This window comes from Meriones unguiculatus, chromosome 1, assembly GCF_030254825.1.
Source record: "Meriones unguiculatus strain TT.TT164.6M chromosome 1, Bangor_MerUng_6.1, whole genome shotgun sequence".
NCBI lineage: Eukaryota > Metazoa > Chordata > Mammalia > Rodentia > Muridae > Meriones > Meriones unguiculatus.
Window position 1 is genome coordinate 183,943,995 of NC_083349.1, and position 18,935 is coordinate 183,962,929.

At 40.0% G+C, this 18,935-nt stretch overlaps 2 protein-coding genes across 2 annotated transcripts in view; one reads left to right on the top strand and one right to left on the bottom strand.

The window, feature by feature from the left end:
* The first annotated feature begins 1,916 nt into the window (after positions 1–1,916).
* Nxpe1 (neurexophilin and PC-esterase domain family member 1) lies at positions 1,917–18,245 on the top strand. The gene is given in 7 exon segments (XM_021633306.2): positions 1,917–2,299; positions 9,128–9,236; positions 10,234–10,338; positions 10,340–10,968; positions 12,813–12,874; positions 16,531–16,746; positions 16,966–18,245. Coding segments are annotated over 6 exon segments (1,647 nt in total). The 5' UTR covers positions 1,917–2,299; positions 9,128–9,137; the 3' UTR covers positions 17,502–18,245.
* Rexo2 (RNA exonuclease 2) overlaps positions 5,944–18,935 on the bottom strand; it is a 53,191-nt gene continuing 40,199 nt past the window's right edge. Inside the window, exon 7 of the mRNA XM_060373275.1 lies at positions 5,944–7,855. Coding sequence (XP_060229258.1) covers positions 7,849–7,855 — 7 coding nt within the window. The 3' untranslated portion in view covers positions 5,944–7,848. The remainder of the gene's footprint in view (positions 7,856–18,935) is intronic.

Here is an 18,935-nt window from a genome sequence, read left to right on the forward strand (position 1 = left end):
AGGGTTATTGTGCCATGTGAAGTGTTGTCATGGTTCATAGACGCCAAAGGGTAGGACTATTGATTGCTTCCCTCCTTTGGAAGCTTGCAAAGAATTTTCTGTTGCTATAATAGTAGTCCTCAAGAAAGACTTATTCAGGTCAGTTCTAGCTCAGGGGCCTCTGGGCTCTGTTTCTGAAGTGCATGGTGTCTTCAGCAGTAGGGATTTGCCTTCCATTTCTAGGGAGGCATCAAGGGCAATAGCAATATGATCTATATTTTGGGAGTCTCTTGGAAATCCCTGACCAACAACTTAAAGAGAACTTCTCATGTCTGGTATTAGTGTTTTTATTAGGTGGTCTTTGGCTCTTGGAGGGAGCATTCTTAGTCCAAAATGAGAAAACTTAAACTATATATATAAATTTATAGACAGAATTACATGTATTATATGATTTTTAGATAAGTAGTTAAGTCTGATGTCTTATAACTTGCTCAGGCATCTTTATTGTTATTTTACTCCTCACCCTCCTTTTTCTCTGTTTACTTGTTGGAGTCCAGATGAGCTGCAGTCCCTTACTCGAGAACAAACTCTGTCCCAGGTATGGACTGAAGACTTAAAGGAACTGATAAAGTCTCAGAGGAATGACCTTGGGACAAAACAAAGCCACCAGGGCAGTAAAGTACAGAAGGAAGAACTCAGGAAAGGGGTTAAAGATGCTGTTTGCTCAAGCTCTGCTTGCAATTCTCTCTCTCTCTCTCTCTAATAGCTAGCAAAATAATATATAAACAGCAGTGGGAAAAATAAAAATTATTCACTCTTGAAGTGAACCCAGTGTCTTGGGTCTCTGTCTACCATTATCTCCCTTTCTAGGTCCCTTAGAAGCTCAAGGCTGCCCTGCCTGTGACATTTTCCTTCTTATTTTTTCCCTAAAGACAACATCCCCAACCCCCAAGTTCCATTTCCTGGATCAGATTCTTCCAAAACCCTTGGAAAGATTTATAAGACAGAGACTAGCTCTATCCTTTTTGTTGAAATTCCCCTTTGATGCAGATATCCTGTATCCCTGTGGAGGCTGGGAGTGAGTTAGACTCCCACCAGACTCTCAGGATGGAGACCAAGAACCCTAAAGGCTTCACTACTGAGGTAAAAGCTAACTGCTTGGGGACAATTGGTACCTGCCAGCAGGTGGTTTCTTTTTTGTCCATAGACTGAAGACTTAAGAGCTCAGAGCAAACAAAAGCAAACTTTATTGGCAAGCATTACAGATACCCACCCCTTCAGGCAGAGAAGGGAGTCCAGAACTGGTACCCACCAACTTTCAGGAGTCCCTTGTTTTTATATTTAAGTACTCCCTGAATTGGTAACCCTTCAGGATGTCATTCTGGACCTAGAGCATTCATGGGTCCCTCTCAGTGTAGATATGAGGTCCAGAGCTTCTGTCTACGAACATGGAAACATCTGCTAGTTGTTTGTCTGCCACCAATCAAGGTGACTCTCTGGCCCCCTCCCCATTTTGGGCGTTGTCATGCCTTGAGAAAGAGAACCTTGATAGAAAAGGAAAACTCAGTGCACAGCAAAGGAAATGGTGACTCATCTCCTTCCTGTGTTTTTCCCTTGAGCTTATTTGACCTAGGCATCCTGCTCTGTTCTCTTCTTTTGGTCTGTGTGTAGTCTCACTCTCTCCCTCTCCACTCACTCCCTTTCTCATCCTTTCCCCGCTTCTTCCCTCCCTTTCACTCTCACCCCATTTTCCCCTCCCTTTCCCTTGCCCCTCCCTTGTTCTCTTCTTCCTGTTCTTAGATGTACTTTATTGCTAACTACATTCATTTTGAATATTAAAATAGGCCAAGGAAAAAGGAAGTACCACACAGTGTCTGGGCCACTAAAGCACCAAGTAGAAAGAGATGTTACAAATAACAAAAAGGAAGAAGGTGAGTTTGGCAGGGCTTCCTTTCTACTGAGCCTCAAAAGAAAAGTTGTTTCCTCCACAAGATTTATTTTTACTTTTTTTTCTACAATATTTTGGGTTTTTTTTTTCCTGCTTCAAAGTTCTCTGTTATTATTTTCTTCAAATTAAAACCTTTCCAGGAAGAAAGAAGAGGTCCCTAAGACGCAGGACCAGGATTTTAAAATGTTCTAGAATCTCTGAAGCTCAAAGATTGCAGGCCTCCTCCCAAAGGTTATAAACAGTTGATAGCCTGGTGGAGCTTCCTCCAGGTTGGGCCAGACAACTCCAGAACCAGCCACAGTTTCTGAGTCACTACCCATGCTGCAGTGTGTCTCCCGTGGTGGATCTGGCTGCCTCCGAGTGTTCCTTGCTGTAAGTAAACCCAGCAGCTCCATGGGTTCACTTGAACTTGGCAGAGATTGTGTCTTTGGACTGCTCTCCACGAGGGTCTGTGGGGACAGACGCTTGCCACATCTTGGGAAAAGCCCCACAACAAATGTCAGTAATATTTCTTTGCAGCTGATCATACTACCTAGCTCGGTTTTTCACATGTGATCTTATCCTGGTGGGGAATATATGAATATGTCATGGGACCTTGGAATGTGAGAAGATCAGTGTGGTCTACAATTGTTCTGGAAAGCTTTTTAAATAGAGGGAGTCCTCCTGCTTTGAGATTACCAAGTTTGGTTGGACTGGTGCTGTTCCATAGAAGGTTGTTTTCTTAAGTCAGAAAAGCAGAGTTTTTACATTTGGATGTGTGCTCTGTGAGTGTGTTTAATATACATGAAGAATTGTGCAGGGAATATCCACATTCCCTCTAGTATGCTTTTAAGAGTATTTCCCCGTGAACATGAGCCTAGGAGTTGCTTCTGAATGCTAGGTTATATCCTCCAGGATATTAACTAATTTTTAGTAAAACATATTAAAGTCCATGTTATTCACATAAAGAATTAGATAATCTACTGAAATAAAATCTTATCATGGATTTTTTTTAATGAGTTGGAGTGAGAGATCATTTGTTGATCTATACACAGTCCAAGTAGACAACTTTTAAAACAGAGCAGGCAAACAAGTCAGTGCCATAACCTGACTGAATTATTTTGTACTTTCACCAACAATAGAATAATGTTGAAATTGAGATTTATGTTATAACCTGCCTGTGGTCATATGCTTTGACTTTATATATTTGTATATTATCTATATTTACATATTAATATATTAATGTACTCCATCAGACCTGAAGATGTGCTTTAAGAATTATGTAACTACTATGATGAACCAGATAAAAAACATTCACGGCAGCTCAGTTTCTAACAAAGTTAAAAAACAGGAAACTTCTTTTTTCTAGAAAAGAACTTCCTCAGTCAAATACAACTCACTGAGAGAAAGTAAATACGGTATGTTAGAGACCAGATGTTTGTGCACATTTGTTGGCATTTGTAAACTAATGATGAAGGTAAAATAAGGCAAACACAGTACCCAGTAAGTTACTGGTCTCTGGTCTGAATGAGTGCTGCCGTAAAAATGCTATAAAAATCAATTGCTAGAATTTCTCTATATATGACACAAACTTTTATTTTTAATGCAAATATTATACATACATATACATACATCATACACATGTACATACACACATATACATAATCATGTAGCTAGGCAACATCAACAGGCAGCAGGGAGTTCTCAGTAGCCCTCATCACTAGCTGTCAACAAACAGTTGGTGTTTTTTTGCCAAGTGCTGTGTTTTTAAGGTTGGGGCTGGTGGTAGGTCTAACTAACTCGGGTGGGTGGCTCCACAACCGTGAGTGTGTGATCGGTACCAGATGGACTCAGCAAGTCATAAAAAATGAGAAATGAAATTAAACACCGGACATGAAGTTGGAAGAGGAACGGGGCTGGGGGAGGGGGACACTAAGTGTGGATCTGGGAGGAGTTAGGCGTCATGTGGGAGTGACTATGACAAAACTACATTATCTACATGATGAAATTCTCAAATAATTAATTAAAATTATGGAGGGGTGGAGAAATGGCTTACTGATTAAGAGCACTTCTTGCTCTTCCAAAGTCCTGGGGTTCAGAACAAATTTTATAAAAAACTAAATAATTTCATTTTCAATCAGACTGAAGCACCAGAGAGCAACCACGACAGTGGGAACTAGAAAAATCTAGATTCTAGAAAAAAAAATTAGGAGAAGTACAGAGTAATTAGGAACATCAAAGAAGAATTAAGTAACATACTTAAGGCACTAATGCACTTTAAATTAAAAAAAAAAAACCTAAATAATAGAACAGAAATGCAAGAAAGAAGAAAAGATGAGAAGCTAAATGAATAAGCATTCTATGAAAATAATAATTTATACTATATTGAGAGACCAAAAGATAAGCAGCGATTGTTAACACTATGTAGAGTAGGCACGGTATAGCAGTAAGTTCCCGGAGGGGAGAGCTACCTCGCCACATTCTTTCCTGCATTCTTTCCCGCCTTCCCGGTTCCGGGTGGGTACGTGACTCGGCTCACAATCTGCCTTCCCGCCTTCCCTGTTCTGGGTACGTGACTTAACTACGGCTTTGTTCAAACCACCCAATCAGACCCCTGTAACTATGCTTCTCGCTTCTGTAACCGCGCCTCCTGCTCCCGAGCCCTATAAAAACCCGTCACCCCAACTGAGAGGCGCGCAAGTCCTCCGATAGGCTTGGTCGCCCCGGGTACCCGTGTATCAAAATAAACCTCTTGCGGCTTGCATCCGAAGGCTGGTCTCGCTGTTCCTTGGGAAGCGGGGTCTCCCCGTCTAGATAGGCTCTTGGGAGTCTTTCAATATAAATAATATTTTAATTAAAAGACTTGCCAATGCTAACAGCAACAAAAATGTGAGGTAATTCAAGGTAAATGGAACATAATTTTATAAGCTCCTTCAATTCCTTGGAAATATCTAAGTGGAAATTAATTTTAGGAACTAAGGGTTAGGGAGATGGCTCAAGACATAAAGGCAGTTGTCACTGAGCCTGATAACCTGTGTTAGGAGAGAACTGACCCTTGCAAATTGTCTTCTGGCCTCCAGCAACAAGATTAGCAAACCTGCCAAAATGAAAACAAAGACCACAGCTCTGGGAAAGTCTCCAAGTGTACCGACCTTGCATAATGGCTTCTCAAGTTCTACTTCTGGAAAATTGTTCTTGTTAACTGAAGTATGTCAACCCAGAACACAGTTTTGTGTTTAAAAAGTCACCCTGAGACAGGCTCGGTGTTATACTGGGATCCAAACACTCAATATAGTTGCTGGCTGGCCAATAAAGACATTCTATTGGCTTAAACCAGTGTCTGAGAAGAGATTTGTTGCTGATATTCATAATCAGAGACATTGCTGGACTTCACTTAAGAGGAGAGTGAAAATGAAGCGTCTCTCCAAACTGGCCCATTTCAGGGGAGGGCCCATCACTTCACGTGCTCCTCACAGGGAGAACATAAGTCGGTAATTACAAGAGAGAAAAGTGAGGTCTCATTGTCTTTTTTTTGTTTCTGTTGCTGCTCTTTGTTTCCCTGCTTCCTAACGCTGTTGGTCTCAGGCTGTTTGTCTCTGAGGGAAGTTAGTATGTTTTTTAGTTATGTTCCTTTTCCTGTCATTACTATCGCTGCCTTGGTAAAGAGATATTTCCAATTTATTGCTTACAAATTACCTTGGTTAAAAAAAGAACTGTAACATTTTAGTAAGGTATAATTTACACATAATAAACATACATGAATTAAGCAGTTCTAAGAATGTTGAGAGATGTTTACATCTGTGTAGCAGTACTAGCATGTTATCATTACCCCTAAATTTATAGAAATTTTATTATTACCCATAAACTTAGGCCATTTCCCAATCAACTATGGACATTCCCTTCTGCCTACTGTGTGTCTGGTCCCAGAAAAACAGAGCTGAGTTTTGGCTTTTGAAATAATTTGATCTTTTGGGGGAGTTTATATAAGTGGAATCATGTGTACATATAATCATGTACGTAATAGACTCATTCATGTCTGGGTTTTTTTTTTCTCTTCTGAGACTTACTTGCTTTTGTTTTATGTGTCTGGGTATGAATATACTTCTTTTTTTTTGTGATTTTGTTTTATTTTCTTCAATGCAGTTTATTCAGGAACATTGAACAATCCTCGGACCCCGGGGAAAGCCAGCCCACAGCTTAAATAGCCTCTGGGTAGCCAACCCAGGCGTGCCACGGGGGCAATGCAGATAGGTCCACATACATGGAAGCAAGCCAGATCCTCGGCCTTAGCCAAATGTGGAGTTGTTCGTGACAGAGAGCACTCACCATCGGGAAGGTGGAAGGCGGAAACCAGCTCTCTTAAACAGTTTCTTCAGCCACTTTGTTGGTTTACTTCATCTTCTGGACACATATGGGATAAGTGTTCAATATGTTTACATTCATAAATGAACAGAAAAACAAAAATTTAATAAACACAGTTTTGAAATCTAAAACTGCATGCCCTAAAACTGCAATGATCTTTTTCTCAGGATTGGTAAAATTCTGTGTATTCTACTCTCTAGGTAGAAGAACATGAGTCAGAATGTAAGACCTGGGGTCTCACAGCTCAGGAGTTCAAGATCGCGCCCTTCCCAGAAACTCCCCCAGACCAAGACTCATTGCAAAAGCAAGAGGTTTATTAACCATTGCACAATGGGGTCACCCCTGCCGGTCAGCAAAGAGTGGCACCTGGAGACAAAGGCCTTTAGGTTTTTAAAAGAAAAATTGCAGGAGATTTGAAGTTGCAGTTTTGGCAATTTAGGATTGGATGAGGAAGCTATATAGTAAGATAATTGATTAGTCTTAGGTGCTCAAGCTTGGCCAGTCCTGCCAAGTGTGGATGCAGCTGCAATTAAAGGTAGGGGTTGTTAGCTCATCCTTGAAGCTTAGGGCTGCGGGCTCTTGGCTGGAGGTCAAAAGCTACTTGGAAGAAGACTGGGTTCTTTGCTAAGAAACACTATCTCAAAGACAAGGGTCTGGTCCTTCTTTTTGCTGAGTGAAGGTCATTGCTTGCTTGCCTTTTTTTTTTTTTTTTTTTTTTTTTGCTATCTATCCTCACAGATAGGGTCACATTTTTCCATTCTCTGGAAAGGTACTAAGAGGCTTTAGCTTAACCTGGACCTAAAACTCAAAACTATAGGCTTTAGAAGACATACAGGTTACAAAGTTAGTCTAACCCTTTCAAGAACACATATGGTAACTAATGCATTATGAAATTCATCTAAAATTTAGAAAAACTGAGTGAGTCTTGGGGTGGGAAGGACTTTGACATGTTGCCCTACTAGACATGCTATTGTACATTCTTAGAAAATAGGAAATTTGAGTGGGTAGAGGTGGAAGTTGGTCTGAAAAGTCAGATTATACTTTTTTTTAATTACTCATCCCACAAGCATTATGCTTATTGGTGGCATTGGGTATAAAACAGACATGATTCCAAGGCTTCATTAGCTGACAAGTTCTAGTTCTCATGATATAATTTAGTGTTGAATGTACAGTACAATGAATAACAAATTACAGCAGCAGTGATATCTTTTCTCTTGAATTTGTTCATGTCATCTCTACTTTATCAAACAGAATTCAATCCTCCTAGAAGTTCTAAGCACCATGTTTCCATGAATTGGGAAGTCACAGCTCAATCATTAGACAGTGATCTAATATCAGCTGCAACTGGCCATTGTGTCTTGCTTAAAACGGTTAACTAGCCCTAATGTGCCTTTTTTCTCTAAACTCTGTTACTGAAGTTGGGGTCACAGTCTATACCCCAAGAAGCCAAGTTCAGCCACTCAACCATCAATTAAAACAGCCAAATGAATAAGCAGGAAGCATCAAAGGTAGATGTATTTGATGCAGACATATTGAAAAGAGGGACAAAGACATCTGGGGGCCGCACTGAAGTCTCATCTTCATGTCCTGAAAGGAGACAAAAGTTTAAACAGTGTTACTAAAATGCCTACCTAAGCAGTCCCGCTCAGGGTGTGGCCATGCCCATCACGGACCTATCTTTCTGTGTTGGAATAATGTTCTTTTCAAACGTATACACCTTACCCTTGTTCATTCAAATGTTGATTTCTCCCCACCCCTTACTCTCCCGGTTCAATCCAGATATTGCATTGTGATACTCATTCTTAGCATCCTGTCTCAACTCTTGTGTAAACAGGACAAAATAAAGCAACTAGACACAAAGTTGAGCAGGGAGGAGAGAGAGGGCAGGAAATGAGTGGGAGGAGAAAGTGCGGGAAGATTGCTTGGAGTGAGAGCTGGAGGACAGATCTTGGAACTACATAGAGAGATGGACTGGACCTAAGATATCACTAAAAGCAAGTATAATGTAGGAAATCTAAATGTTAGGAAACTATGAGTGCATGGAAGTTTAGGAGGGAGTAATTATTGCACAGCATTGTGTTCTAGAGAGAAATACCAATTTCTTAAGGTCTGTTTTAATAGTCTGATAGCTAAAGTGTCTCTTTAGCATATATTTATTTTATCCAGATCAATTATATTTGGGTTTCTGCATGAGAGTTATTTGGTTTTGCCCTGCACCAATAAAATGCAAACAGAATCTTTTTATGGACCTATCTGGTTAATTCGCCCATGCAAAAGCTTTTCAGACAGCCTAAAAGGCACTGAAATTTTTATTTAAAAAACAAAACAAAACACCAACAACATAAAAAAACAGTGGTTCTGTCTGCATTCCATCTGGTGAGTATTATTTCCACTCTCAAGACCACTTTGAAATGGGAGTGGTACAGGACCAACTTTGTTTAAAGGTATTTTATAGACTATCTTAATAACATAAACATATTCTTAGGGTCCTGTCAGCTTTATTTTGTCCCCCCTCCCTTCCAAAATAATCTGCTGGCTAGCTAATTAATTTTTCTGCTTCTCATTGAGATTATGGTGAGTGACAGTGCAGTGTTTCTATGGGAAATGAATCCATGGAGACAACATAGGGGGAGGCATCTGACTCCCATTTCAGGGTTGAGGATGAGGAAGAGACCCTTCAAACCAAAGCCTGGGTAAGAAATGGTAAACAGGGTTCACAAATGGGCCTTTCACTAAGAGAGAAAAGAAGGTGCCTCACAGAAGAGGATCATGTCTCAAGGCAAGTTATAAGTTACAATGAACCAGTAGGTGCAGATGGACTCCTCCTCACCTTGGTGCCTCTCTTTTGCTCTTTCCTAGGACACTGATCATGTTCTCAAATATAGTGTGTAAGAAAAGGCTGCTATTGTTCACATCATTTTTAGTAATTTCCTGGACAATTTTTGCAATTTCTCAACATTCTGCAAAGGTAGGCACACATTTTTCCACAGCTGCTACGTGCGTGAGCTATATCCTCAGATCCCCTTATCCAATCTCCCATTCCAACTGGGTTTCTTTCCTCCTTACCTACTGATGATGGGGGTGGAGACAGGCGGGGGACACACTGACTGATTCTACTGTCTCACTTCCCAGCCATACTCAGTGCCTTATAATCGACCTTCTGCCTCTCACTAGCCCCCCAAATAGCTCTTGTTAATTAAGGCCACCAACTGCCATATCACTAAATATTCATCACTAAATCTGGGTGCATATTATCGTTGGCTTTCTAAATCCAGCCTGCTACTATCTTTTTCCACACAATTGTTCTTTTTAGTAACCAGTATGCCTTCCAATTCTGGATATTAAGCAATACTTAGAAAAGACTTACCACTGAGGTTTATAGAGGAATTCAGACGTGAATTTGCATGCATGCACGTACCGACAGATACAGATAGATGATAGATATTTTTCCTTCTGAATCTATCACTATGACGTGCAATCCCATGTTTATATAGATTGTTATTATATGTTTATATGTAAAGGTATTAAACATATCTATATATGTCTATATAAACATGCAATATATAAACAATTTATACATATACACATGTAATAACATTTTGGAGAGAAAGAATTTAAAAGCTGTGTTCATGGGTGGGAAAAACCTTCACCTTCCTTGTATTATACTAATCAGGTTTTAGAGTAAATATATTAAAACCAATTGGACAGTTTTCTTCAATTTTCACATTAGTAATAATTGGACTACCCAGCAAAACTATTCAGCCATCTGTCCTGTGGGAAACTAGCAAAAAGTAGTTACAGAGTGCAAGGTATATAGGATTGGGAAGGGCAAACTCATGTTGATCTTATTCTCCAGGCTCCTACTTTAGAATGAATATATTTCTGTAAAACTCTAACTCGTTGTAAATAAAAATGGCTGGGAGCAGGTTCGTTTTTATAATGCGCTTCACTTCTTGTCATTTCAGCTTTGGACTGCTCTAAACACATCTATCTCCTTCCAGCCCTGGAACACTTCCATGAAGTCTTCACCTCCTGAGATTTCAAGGAACCAGTCAAAGTCACCATCCCAATTCAGAGCTGAGAGTCAGGAAGATCTTGGAGAAGTTAAACCAGCAGATCCCACCCAGGCCCTTCCCCCACCTCAACACCACCACCAGTGCCACACACAGCACAGAAGCCATCCTCAACCCTCGAGACAAGTACTGCGTGGGGGACCAGCTGCATGTGCTGCTGGAGGCTAGGGATTACCTGGGACACAGAAAGGACTATGGTGGGGACTTCCTGAGGGCCAGGATGTCCTCCCCAGCCCTGAAGGCAGGCGCCTCTGGAAAGGTGACAGACTTCAACAATGGCACCTACCTCATCAGCTTCACTCTGTTCTGGGAGGGCCAGGTCTCCCTGTCTGTCCTTCTCATACACCCCAGTGAAGGGGTGTCAGCTCTCTGGAGAGCAAGGAACCAAGGCTATGATAGAATTGCCTTCAAAGGCACATTTGCTAATGGCTCCTCCCGGGTCTCAGCTGAATGTGGCCTGATCCTAAACTCAAGGAATGAACTCTGCAAATACCTGCTCCGTGGTGGTGAAGAAGTCTTCTACTGTGTGAAGCCCCAACACTTGCCCTGTGAGGCCCTGACCCACATGTCTACCAGGCAGCAAAGTGTTTCTCATCTCACTGCCAAAGAAAAAGGCCTTTTCCAGAAGTGAGTATCCTTTCAGTACAATGAGAGGTACTGAGCAATACCCTCAGGCGCTTCCTCCACTCAAGATTCTGGTAAGACCTGTGTTGTCTTTACTGGGCCCCCTGTTCATGCCACCATGTGCATTCCCATTGACATAGTCAGTGAAAGGGGCTGCCCAATGAAAAGGAACCCAACGAAGCACATGCCTCTCTCCTCCTTGAAGAGCTCTTTCTCTGTCTCTCTCCCTTTGTCCCTTCTTTCCCATCCCTTGCTCCCTCATTTGCATACCATAGCAAATGTGATTTTATTCATTTATTTGGCAAACATAATCAAAGCCTATTCTAGGCCAGGTGTTTGGTGCTACAGCCACAAAGCTCCACTCTCTATACTGCAGCCTGAGCAATCCTGATAAGAAGTCAGCTACCACCTCTCATCAGCTCATCTCCTGAGCAGAAAAGGCTCATCTGTACTTTTTTGGGGAGCAGAGTCCTCCATACTCCTCAAGGTGTGGGCCAGCAATAACTGGAAATCCTTGGCTGTACAGGCTCCTCAAACCTAGTTGTCAGCATGCCTCCTCCTGTCAATCATGGCCACAGCCATGACAAGCTTTTCTCCCCCTGCTTACAAACAGATACTCACTTCCTTGCTCTCCATGGAGGTGAAAAGGCTTCATTGCTGAAATTAAGCCATTGTTGTTTCTTCATGGGCTACATTGAGGATTTGCAAAGATAACTGTCTCCACATATCTCAGAGGTATGAGCTAAGCTCTGAGTCACCCTATCAGTTGGAATCCTTTCATGCTTTCATTCTGCCAAAATCTACACACTACCCACACAGAACACACACACGCATTTCTTTTTCTTTATAACAAAGTAAAACAATAGTTCCTCAGCTACTCCTTTCTTAGCAGTCTTCAAAGTCAAGTTTAGAATCTTTTCTCCTTAACCTTTCAGACACAAATGATTGGTAAGAGTAAGTACCAAGAATAGAAAAATAACACACTGCAGAATCTTGCCTAGGCATCCAAGTTTGAGCTCCTGCTGTGATGTCTCCCATGCCACTTCTGAGAGAATAAGAGCACAGCTAGGATTCTGTTACTTCTCTTTTATTTTGATTACGCAACTCACCAAATCTTTTCTTGCTCATTAACTACCCCTATGTTGACAGCCTGTGTTAATTCATGCTTCAAACTGAACTCTGTTTTCTACCAATCATTGAGATAGGTATTAAGAATACAGAGTAACCCAACAAGCGAGCTACCTTCCTTCAGATAACTTTCACTCTGGATAAATCAAGTCTTCTGGGCTGACAAAGATAGAAAAGACAGTGAAATAGCAGGGGACATGACTAAAAAGAGAAGCAGGGGCCATGTGGTGAGAGGTGTGTTTAGTACCCTAAGAAGTCTAGACTCCTCAAGCAAATGATGAGAGGTGACCGACATTAAATAATAGCAGATAAGCAATCTGCAGTGGGAAAGGATGCTATGCCCTTGGGTTGAAGAATTTACATGGTCTTAAACTGAGACAAAAAGGATCATTGTAATTTAAGGATAAGATTATATAAATTTGAATAGATGATGTGGAACCAAATTTTTTAAATGCAGATTTGATGATTATTTTAAAAATTTAAAGCTTCAAGACTTATATTGACAGCATGTGGCAAATGCCCTGGACTCCAGAAACTCTCAGTGGGGTAGAAAATATTCCAAAATCTTACTTCATTTACCTCGGTGACCTTTTAAGCAATAGTTTCCAGGCATAGTAACAAATGTAAAATGGGTCCTTGTGTCCCTTACAAGTAGGTGATTCTTCTTCCCTATGTTCTATGACAGATGACAGGTGAATTATTCATTTTGTTTTTTGAAGGTCCAACATAGGAGTTGAAATGATGAAGAACCCTAAGTACATTGCTGTCTCCCAATGCAAGAGTAAGTCTCTCCTACCTGAGGTAGCTGCTTTTATTTATTTTTCTTCTCTTCTTTTTTGAGATAGAGTCTAACTGTATAGGCCAGGCTAGCCTCAAACTCACGAGGCTTCCACTTGCCTCTGCCTCCTGAATGCTGGGACTAAAGGTGTGCTCCACCCAGGAGTAGGTACTCCTTCATGGTTATCTCTTGCAGAGGGAAGGTTTTCTCAGTATTAACTGTAATTTTCTAGATTATAATTCCTAATAAGTTCCCATGACGTCAAACAGGCTGTGTGTAAAGGAGAGAAACCAATTCAAAAAATTACTGCATATTCTTTTGATAGCAGACTTCATCTAGATTTCATCCCAAAGGTGAAAATATCAATCCTGTTCATTCATACTTTCAGCTAGGAATGCATGCTCTTGTGCCCTAGCTACTGAGCAGATGTCTTTGATAGATACTGGTAGCTTCATCAGCATCGCAGGTTTAGATTCTGTTCCAATTTAAGTAAATGTGCTGCCGAAGTGAGCAGGGGAGATTTAGTCTCTGAGTGTCTGTTAGCATAACCTCTAATTTAGTTGCAGCACTTACCAAGTTTATGTGGTATTTCCATCTTATTAAGTGTTTGATGGCAAGCACAAAGCAGCATAAAGCAGCACTATACAGGAAAGAATATTTACAGTGCCTTATCTCCAGGAGAAACTCCCACAAAATCTGTTTTAGCTTATCAAGAACACCAATACACTAGGCAACACGTAAGGATTTATTGCCAAAATTCATTCATTTACTCAATAAATACTTATTGAGAGAATCTCAGATACTGGAAACCATTAAGTAGATGTAGAAACCATTAAGTCTATTAACTCTGTGAAGAAGTCATACACAGAACTTGCATTCCAGTCAGTATTTTACTAACACCAGAATGATATCTGTAGTCAGAGAATGAGGGGGAAAACAATAGAAATCCCATAAAGGACATGATAGATTTGCCAGAGATAAATAACAATCATGCATGGGATCAGTTAAATTTGAGTAAATTCCAATTGCCTCTGCAGGAGAAATATCATGTGACACAGTTGCTAACAAAATACATTTTTCCAGAGTGATTGAGATTTCCTGTGAGATCCTGCACATTCTCACCAATAAGTTTTTATTAGATAAACTCTAGCAATAAGCAAAATTATCATGAACCATTTTTAATAGACCAATTAGGTAAATGTAAGCAAGGATGAGGCTAGAAGCACAAGAGCCTAAATCACCATAATCCTTAAACAGCACATTGAAGATTTCAGTGGGTTTTGTTGTTGTTGCTTTGGTAGTGTTTTAAAGCTACCGTACAAGTGAGGAAGAAACTGCCCTAAACAGTAATTTTCATCTACAACTAAATAACTGACCATGATCTAGATGAAGACACTTGTAGATATTACCAAGGGACGTAATCTATGCAAATAGAAGAAAATACACTGCTTCTAGACAGAATGACTTCACACTGAAAAGATGTTAGTTTCTCTGCATTAGTTTCTTATTGCTGCTATAGTAAAGTAATGCAGAATGGGGGAAATATATTGTTTGATTTGATATTTCTCATGCTTATCACCAGTCTCACTGACTTCAGTCAAGATACATTGGGCGGTATGTCTTTCTGGCTCAGAAGAATTGTGTCCTGCACCTTCTGCAGCTGCTAGAAGCTCCCACATCCCTTGAAGCCCACTCTCAGTCTCCAGAACCACAACCATGTCAAATATTCAAGCCATGCCTTTCTTGTCCATCTGCCTCCATCTTCCACTGATGAGATGGGGTTAGACAGATAATGTAGAATGTCTTTTTCATCACCAGCTCATATGCACAGTTACATCTGGAAAATTTATCTTGTCATACAAAGCATAATCACAGGGTTGAAGAATTAGGGCCTGGGAAACTTCAGAGACAATACAATGTAGCCGTTAGTACACCTTCCACAATCTCTAAAGTAATTAAAAATATAGTAAAATCACATATGATTGGCCATGTCTTACTCAAGATAGCAGAGTTAATAGAGAAATAAATAATGAGTTAATGTAAGAAAATGACGCCCTAACGTACAAGTTTGCACTTCATATGCTTTATGGTAAACTCGCAAGGCTGGTCTGGTGGTAGTGGGTTACGATCCAACCAGATTATCTTCTTGGTGCATTATCAAAGTAGAGAATATGCAGTAATGATGGGCCTGAAGATTCTACATTTAAGTGTCCAGCTGGTCAGGAAACGATGCTGCCAAGTCCAACTGTGTCTTAACAAAATGGCAACGTAACTAGTGGGACTGAAGGAAATTCCACTTGACAACTAAATTACAAAGACTTGAGAGTTTATTCTAGGTGTATTTTATAATTTTGCCACCAGCACAATGTTGTCATTTTATCTACAAATTACAAATCATAGCTGCCCCTAAGGGAATAGGTTCAGGACTCACCTTGGATACCTAAATATGTACATATTAAAATTCTTTATATAATATGGCCTAGCATGTTTGCATAACCTATGCACATCTTCTGAACTTTAATCAGCTCTAGAGTACTTCTAATACTTGCCATTATAAATGCTGGATAAATAGTTGTAATACAATATTGTTGAGGGAACACTGATGAGGAAAAAAAAACCAGCATCTACTTGCTCGGTACAGATGAATATTTTTCCTGAATATCTTTCATGCATGATTGTTTCAGTTCACATGTACAGAGCCTATGAGTACAGCAGGCTAAGCAGGAGCCAGAGAGATGGCTCAGCAGGGGTAGTATACCAGCATGGAAAGAATGGCAAGAAGCATGACATGAGCAAACCGTGGCACACCATGATGAAACACCAGATACCACTGTGACAGAGCTGTCATGACAGTGGGACTTGAGAGAGCAATCCAGAATATTATTAGTCCATGTGAGGTGCAATTTGAAACTTTTAGCAAGGTCCTCTTAAGACATTATTGAACTGGGCATTTCATCCTAACGTGTTTAATGGACTCTATTGTTCAGTGTTACAAATCACACCTTTGAAAACATTACTCTTTCACTGACAGAGAGATAGATAAGGGATTTACTGATTTACACCAAATGGCACCACTGTAACGTCACTCAGATTAGAGAAAAGACTGGTCATCAAAGAACCAATGGAAATGACAAAGAAAGAAAAAAAAATATCATTTTGAGCTAATGATCATATTTGGAAGAAAGCATAGAGAGAGGAAACCCAGAATCACTCAAAAGACTGAGTAGGGGAATCAAACAATTTTTATCACAGTACTTTTTCACCGTTGGTTTGTAAGAATAAATAATTTTACAAGATTTTTATTATTATGAGCAAGACAGAGAGAGAGAGAAGCCCAGAGTGGTGGTACACTACTCCACTCCTAGCACACCGGAGGAGATGTGGATAGATCTCTGAGTTCAAAGCTAGCCTGGTCTACAGAGTAAGTTCCAGGTCAGCCAGTACTCCACAGAGAAACCCTGTCTCAAACAGGAAAAACAAAGAAGCGATGGAATGCCTAAAATATTACTAGCAACATTTTAGTAATCAAAAGTAACTTAACAGGGAAAAACTTTTAAGTAGTTAGAGAAAGATAAGGAAACGGGGAGGAGATCTAAGGGAGGAGGCTGGGTGTCTGACTCATGCCATCAAAACCACTTTCCACAAATATCTGTTACCAGAGAGTGAAAACAAAAGGAAGAAATGTGAGATTGGACCAGAGGAGATTCCCACACCTAGCAGCTACGTTTTACAGGGAAAGTGGGTAACAGCCCATTGCAACCAGCGCCTGTTAAACTCAAATCAGATAAATGACTGTTTGAAAAGAAAGCTTGTTTACCTCCTGGGAGACTCAACGTTACGCCAATGGATCTACTACCTCCCCAGAGTTGCAAAAAGTATGTTGTTATCTTCATATTCTTCCAGAAATCCAAGCTGACCCTACAGTGCTTTGAATGCAGTCTCCTCCCTCTTGCCTAAGCTCTTTTGTTTTTTATTTTATTTTGCCTTCTAAGTTTGAGTCTTTATATCTTAATTTCCTTCTCATAAATATTGCTCTTCCTTTTAACATTTATTCGTTTCCTTCTATGTAAAGGTCTTTTCTGTTTTCTTTTCAGCACTAAAACCTTTTGACCTTCATGGGTCTGGATTATATAAGAAACATGTGCTTTTGGATGCTGAGAGGCACACTCTGGTTGAATGGAAAAAGCACAGCTACCCTTTCATCACTTTTCAACTCTACTCTGTGTTCGATGATGGCTACATCCCTCAAGAAATTGACTGCTTACCAGGTGACAAAGATACTGCCATTGTCATTACCTTGGGCCAGCACTTCAGACCCTTCCCCATGGAAGTTTTCATTCGTAGAGCCATCAGTATCCAAAAGGCTATTGAACGGCTCTTCCTCAGAAGCCCTGACACTAAAGTCATCATTAAGACAGAAAATATCAGGGAGATGCATATAGATACAGAGAAATTCGGAGACTTCCATGGTTATATTCAGTATCTCACCATGAAGGATATTTTCAAAGACCTTCATGTGGGTATTATTGATGCCTGGGACATGACCATTGCATATGGTACCAATATTCTCCACCCACCTGATGAAGTGATTAAAAGTCAGATTGACATGTTTTTAAACTACATTTGCTAAAGCTACATCACTAGGAGCCAATGTCCGCCAGTGATGCCATGTGTTTCATCAGTATGTTTCATCACATTATTCAGTTCAGGATCTAAAAAAAAAAAAATTAATTTAGAAGAATCTGCCTTGGAATAGAGACTCCCTTGGTTCAACTTTCAGCACCCCATGAGCAGGGCATACAGGGAATTACATGCTTGTAATTCCAGAACTCAGAAGGATCAGAAGTTCAAGGTCAACCTTAGTTATATAGTCAGGTCAAGAAGAGCCTGGGCTACATGAGAACCTTTCTTGATGAAAAATAATAGCCATAATCTTGACAGGAAACATACTTGAAAACAATGGCTGCAGAGATGGAAAATAAAGCCAAGAAAACTAGGTGTGAAGATAATCCTAGGACATACTCCATTTATCTCTGGGTTAATATATACCTTTATTCTTTAGGCAACTTGGAGTCATGATGTCTGTTACTCTTGGCTAAACCAAGCAACAGGAAGTGTTAAAGAGACCAGACATGTCATTATCATTATGTTCTAAGATTTTTTTTTTTTTACTTAAAAATAATCAACTTTTTTTTCTGCAAATGAACAGAGAGTAAGTATGTTAGGCTTTAGGGTCTATATATTGCCTCTGTCACCACTGTTTAATAATGCCACCAAAGCACAAAGCAAGACATAAAATGTAAGCAAATAAAAATGTTTCTATTTAAAATAAACCCTGGTAATGAACATTAAAAATTAAATTTTATTTAATGTATTCACGTCAGAAAATGTTATTCTTCCTTGATTTTCTCCAACTATTTTTAAAAAGCAGAAATCACTCTTAGACAAAAAGAATAAATAAATAAATAAATAAATTAGCATGATTAAATAGACACAGGCTAACATGTTCAGACTCTAGGCCATGTTTTGCAGACACCTTATTTGAAACAAAGGACAAAAATGGGTAAACATGAACAAAAACCCTCAAAAACTAAGGAGGAAACAAGTGTCACACTAAAAATAGGGGAAACTCCAGTAACTGAAAAATTAATCAGTCAGAAAAACGTAAGAAATGTTACTAGCTGGCTGTGATGGTGCATGACTTCAATCCCAGCACTCAGGGAGGCAGGGGCAGGCAGATCTCTGTAAATTCAAGCCCAACCTGGTCTACAAGACAGCTATGGCAGCCAAGGCTACAACAGAGAAAACCTGTCAAGAAAAAAATAAATGTTACTCACTACTGAACGAAACACAACAATCATTTCTTATGATGTTAGTGGTGTGTGGCTTTTCCTGGGGAGACAAGAACAAGCATATTCTGAGCTCAGATTATGCACTGAGAGAAGAAAGATAGGACTCAACCAAATCTAGCTGAGCGTACAGGTAAGTTTGGGGGGTTACTTAAGGGAGTATAGATGGCTTTTTCCATACAGTGCTGGACACCCAGGACCTCAGACATGTTAGG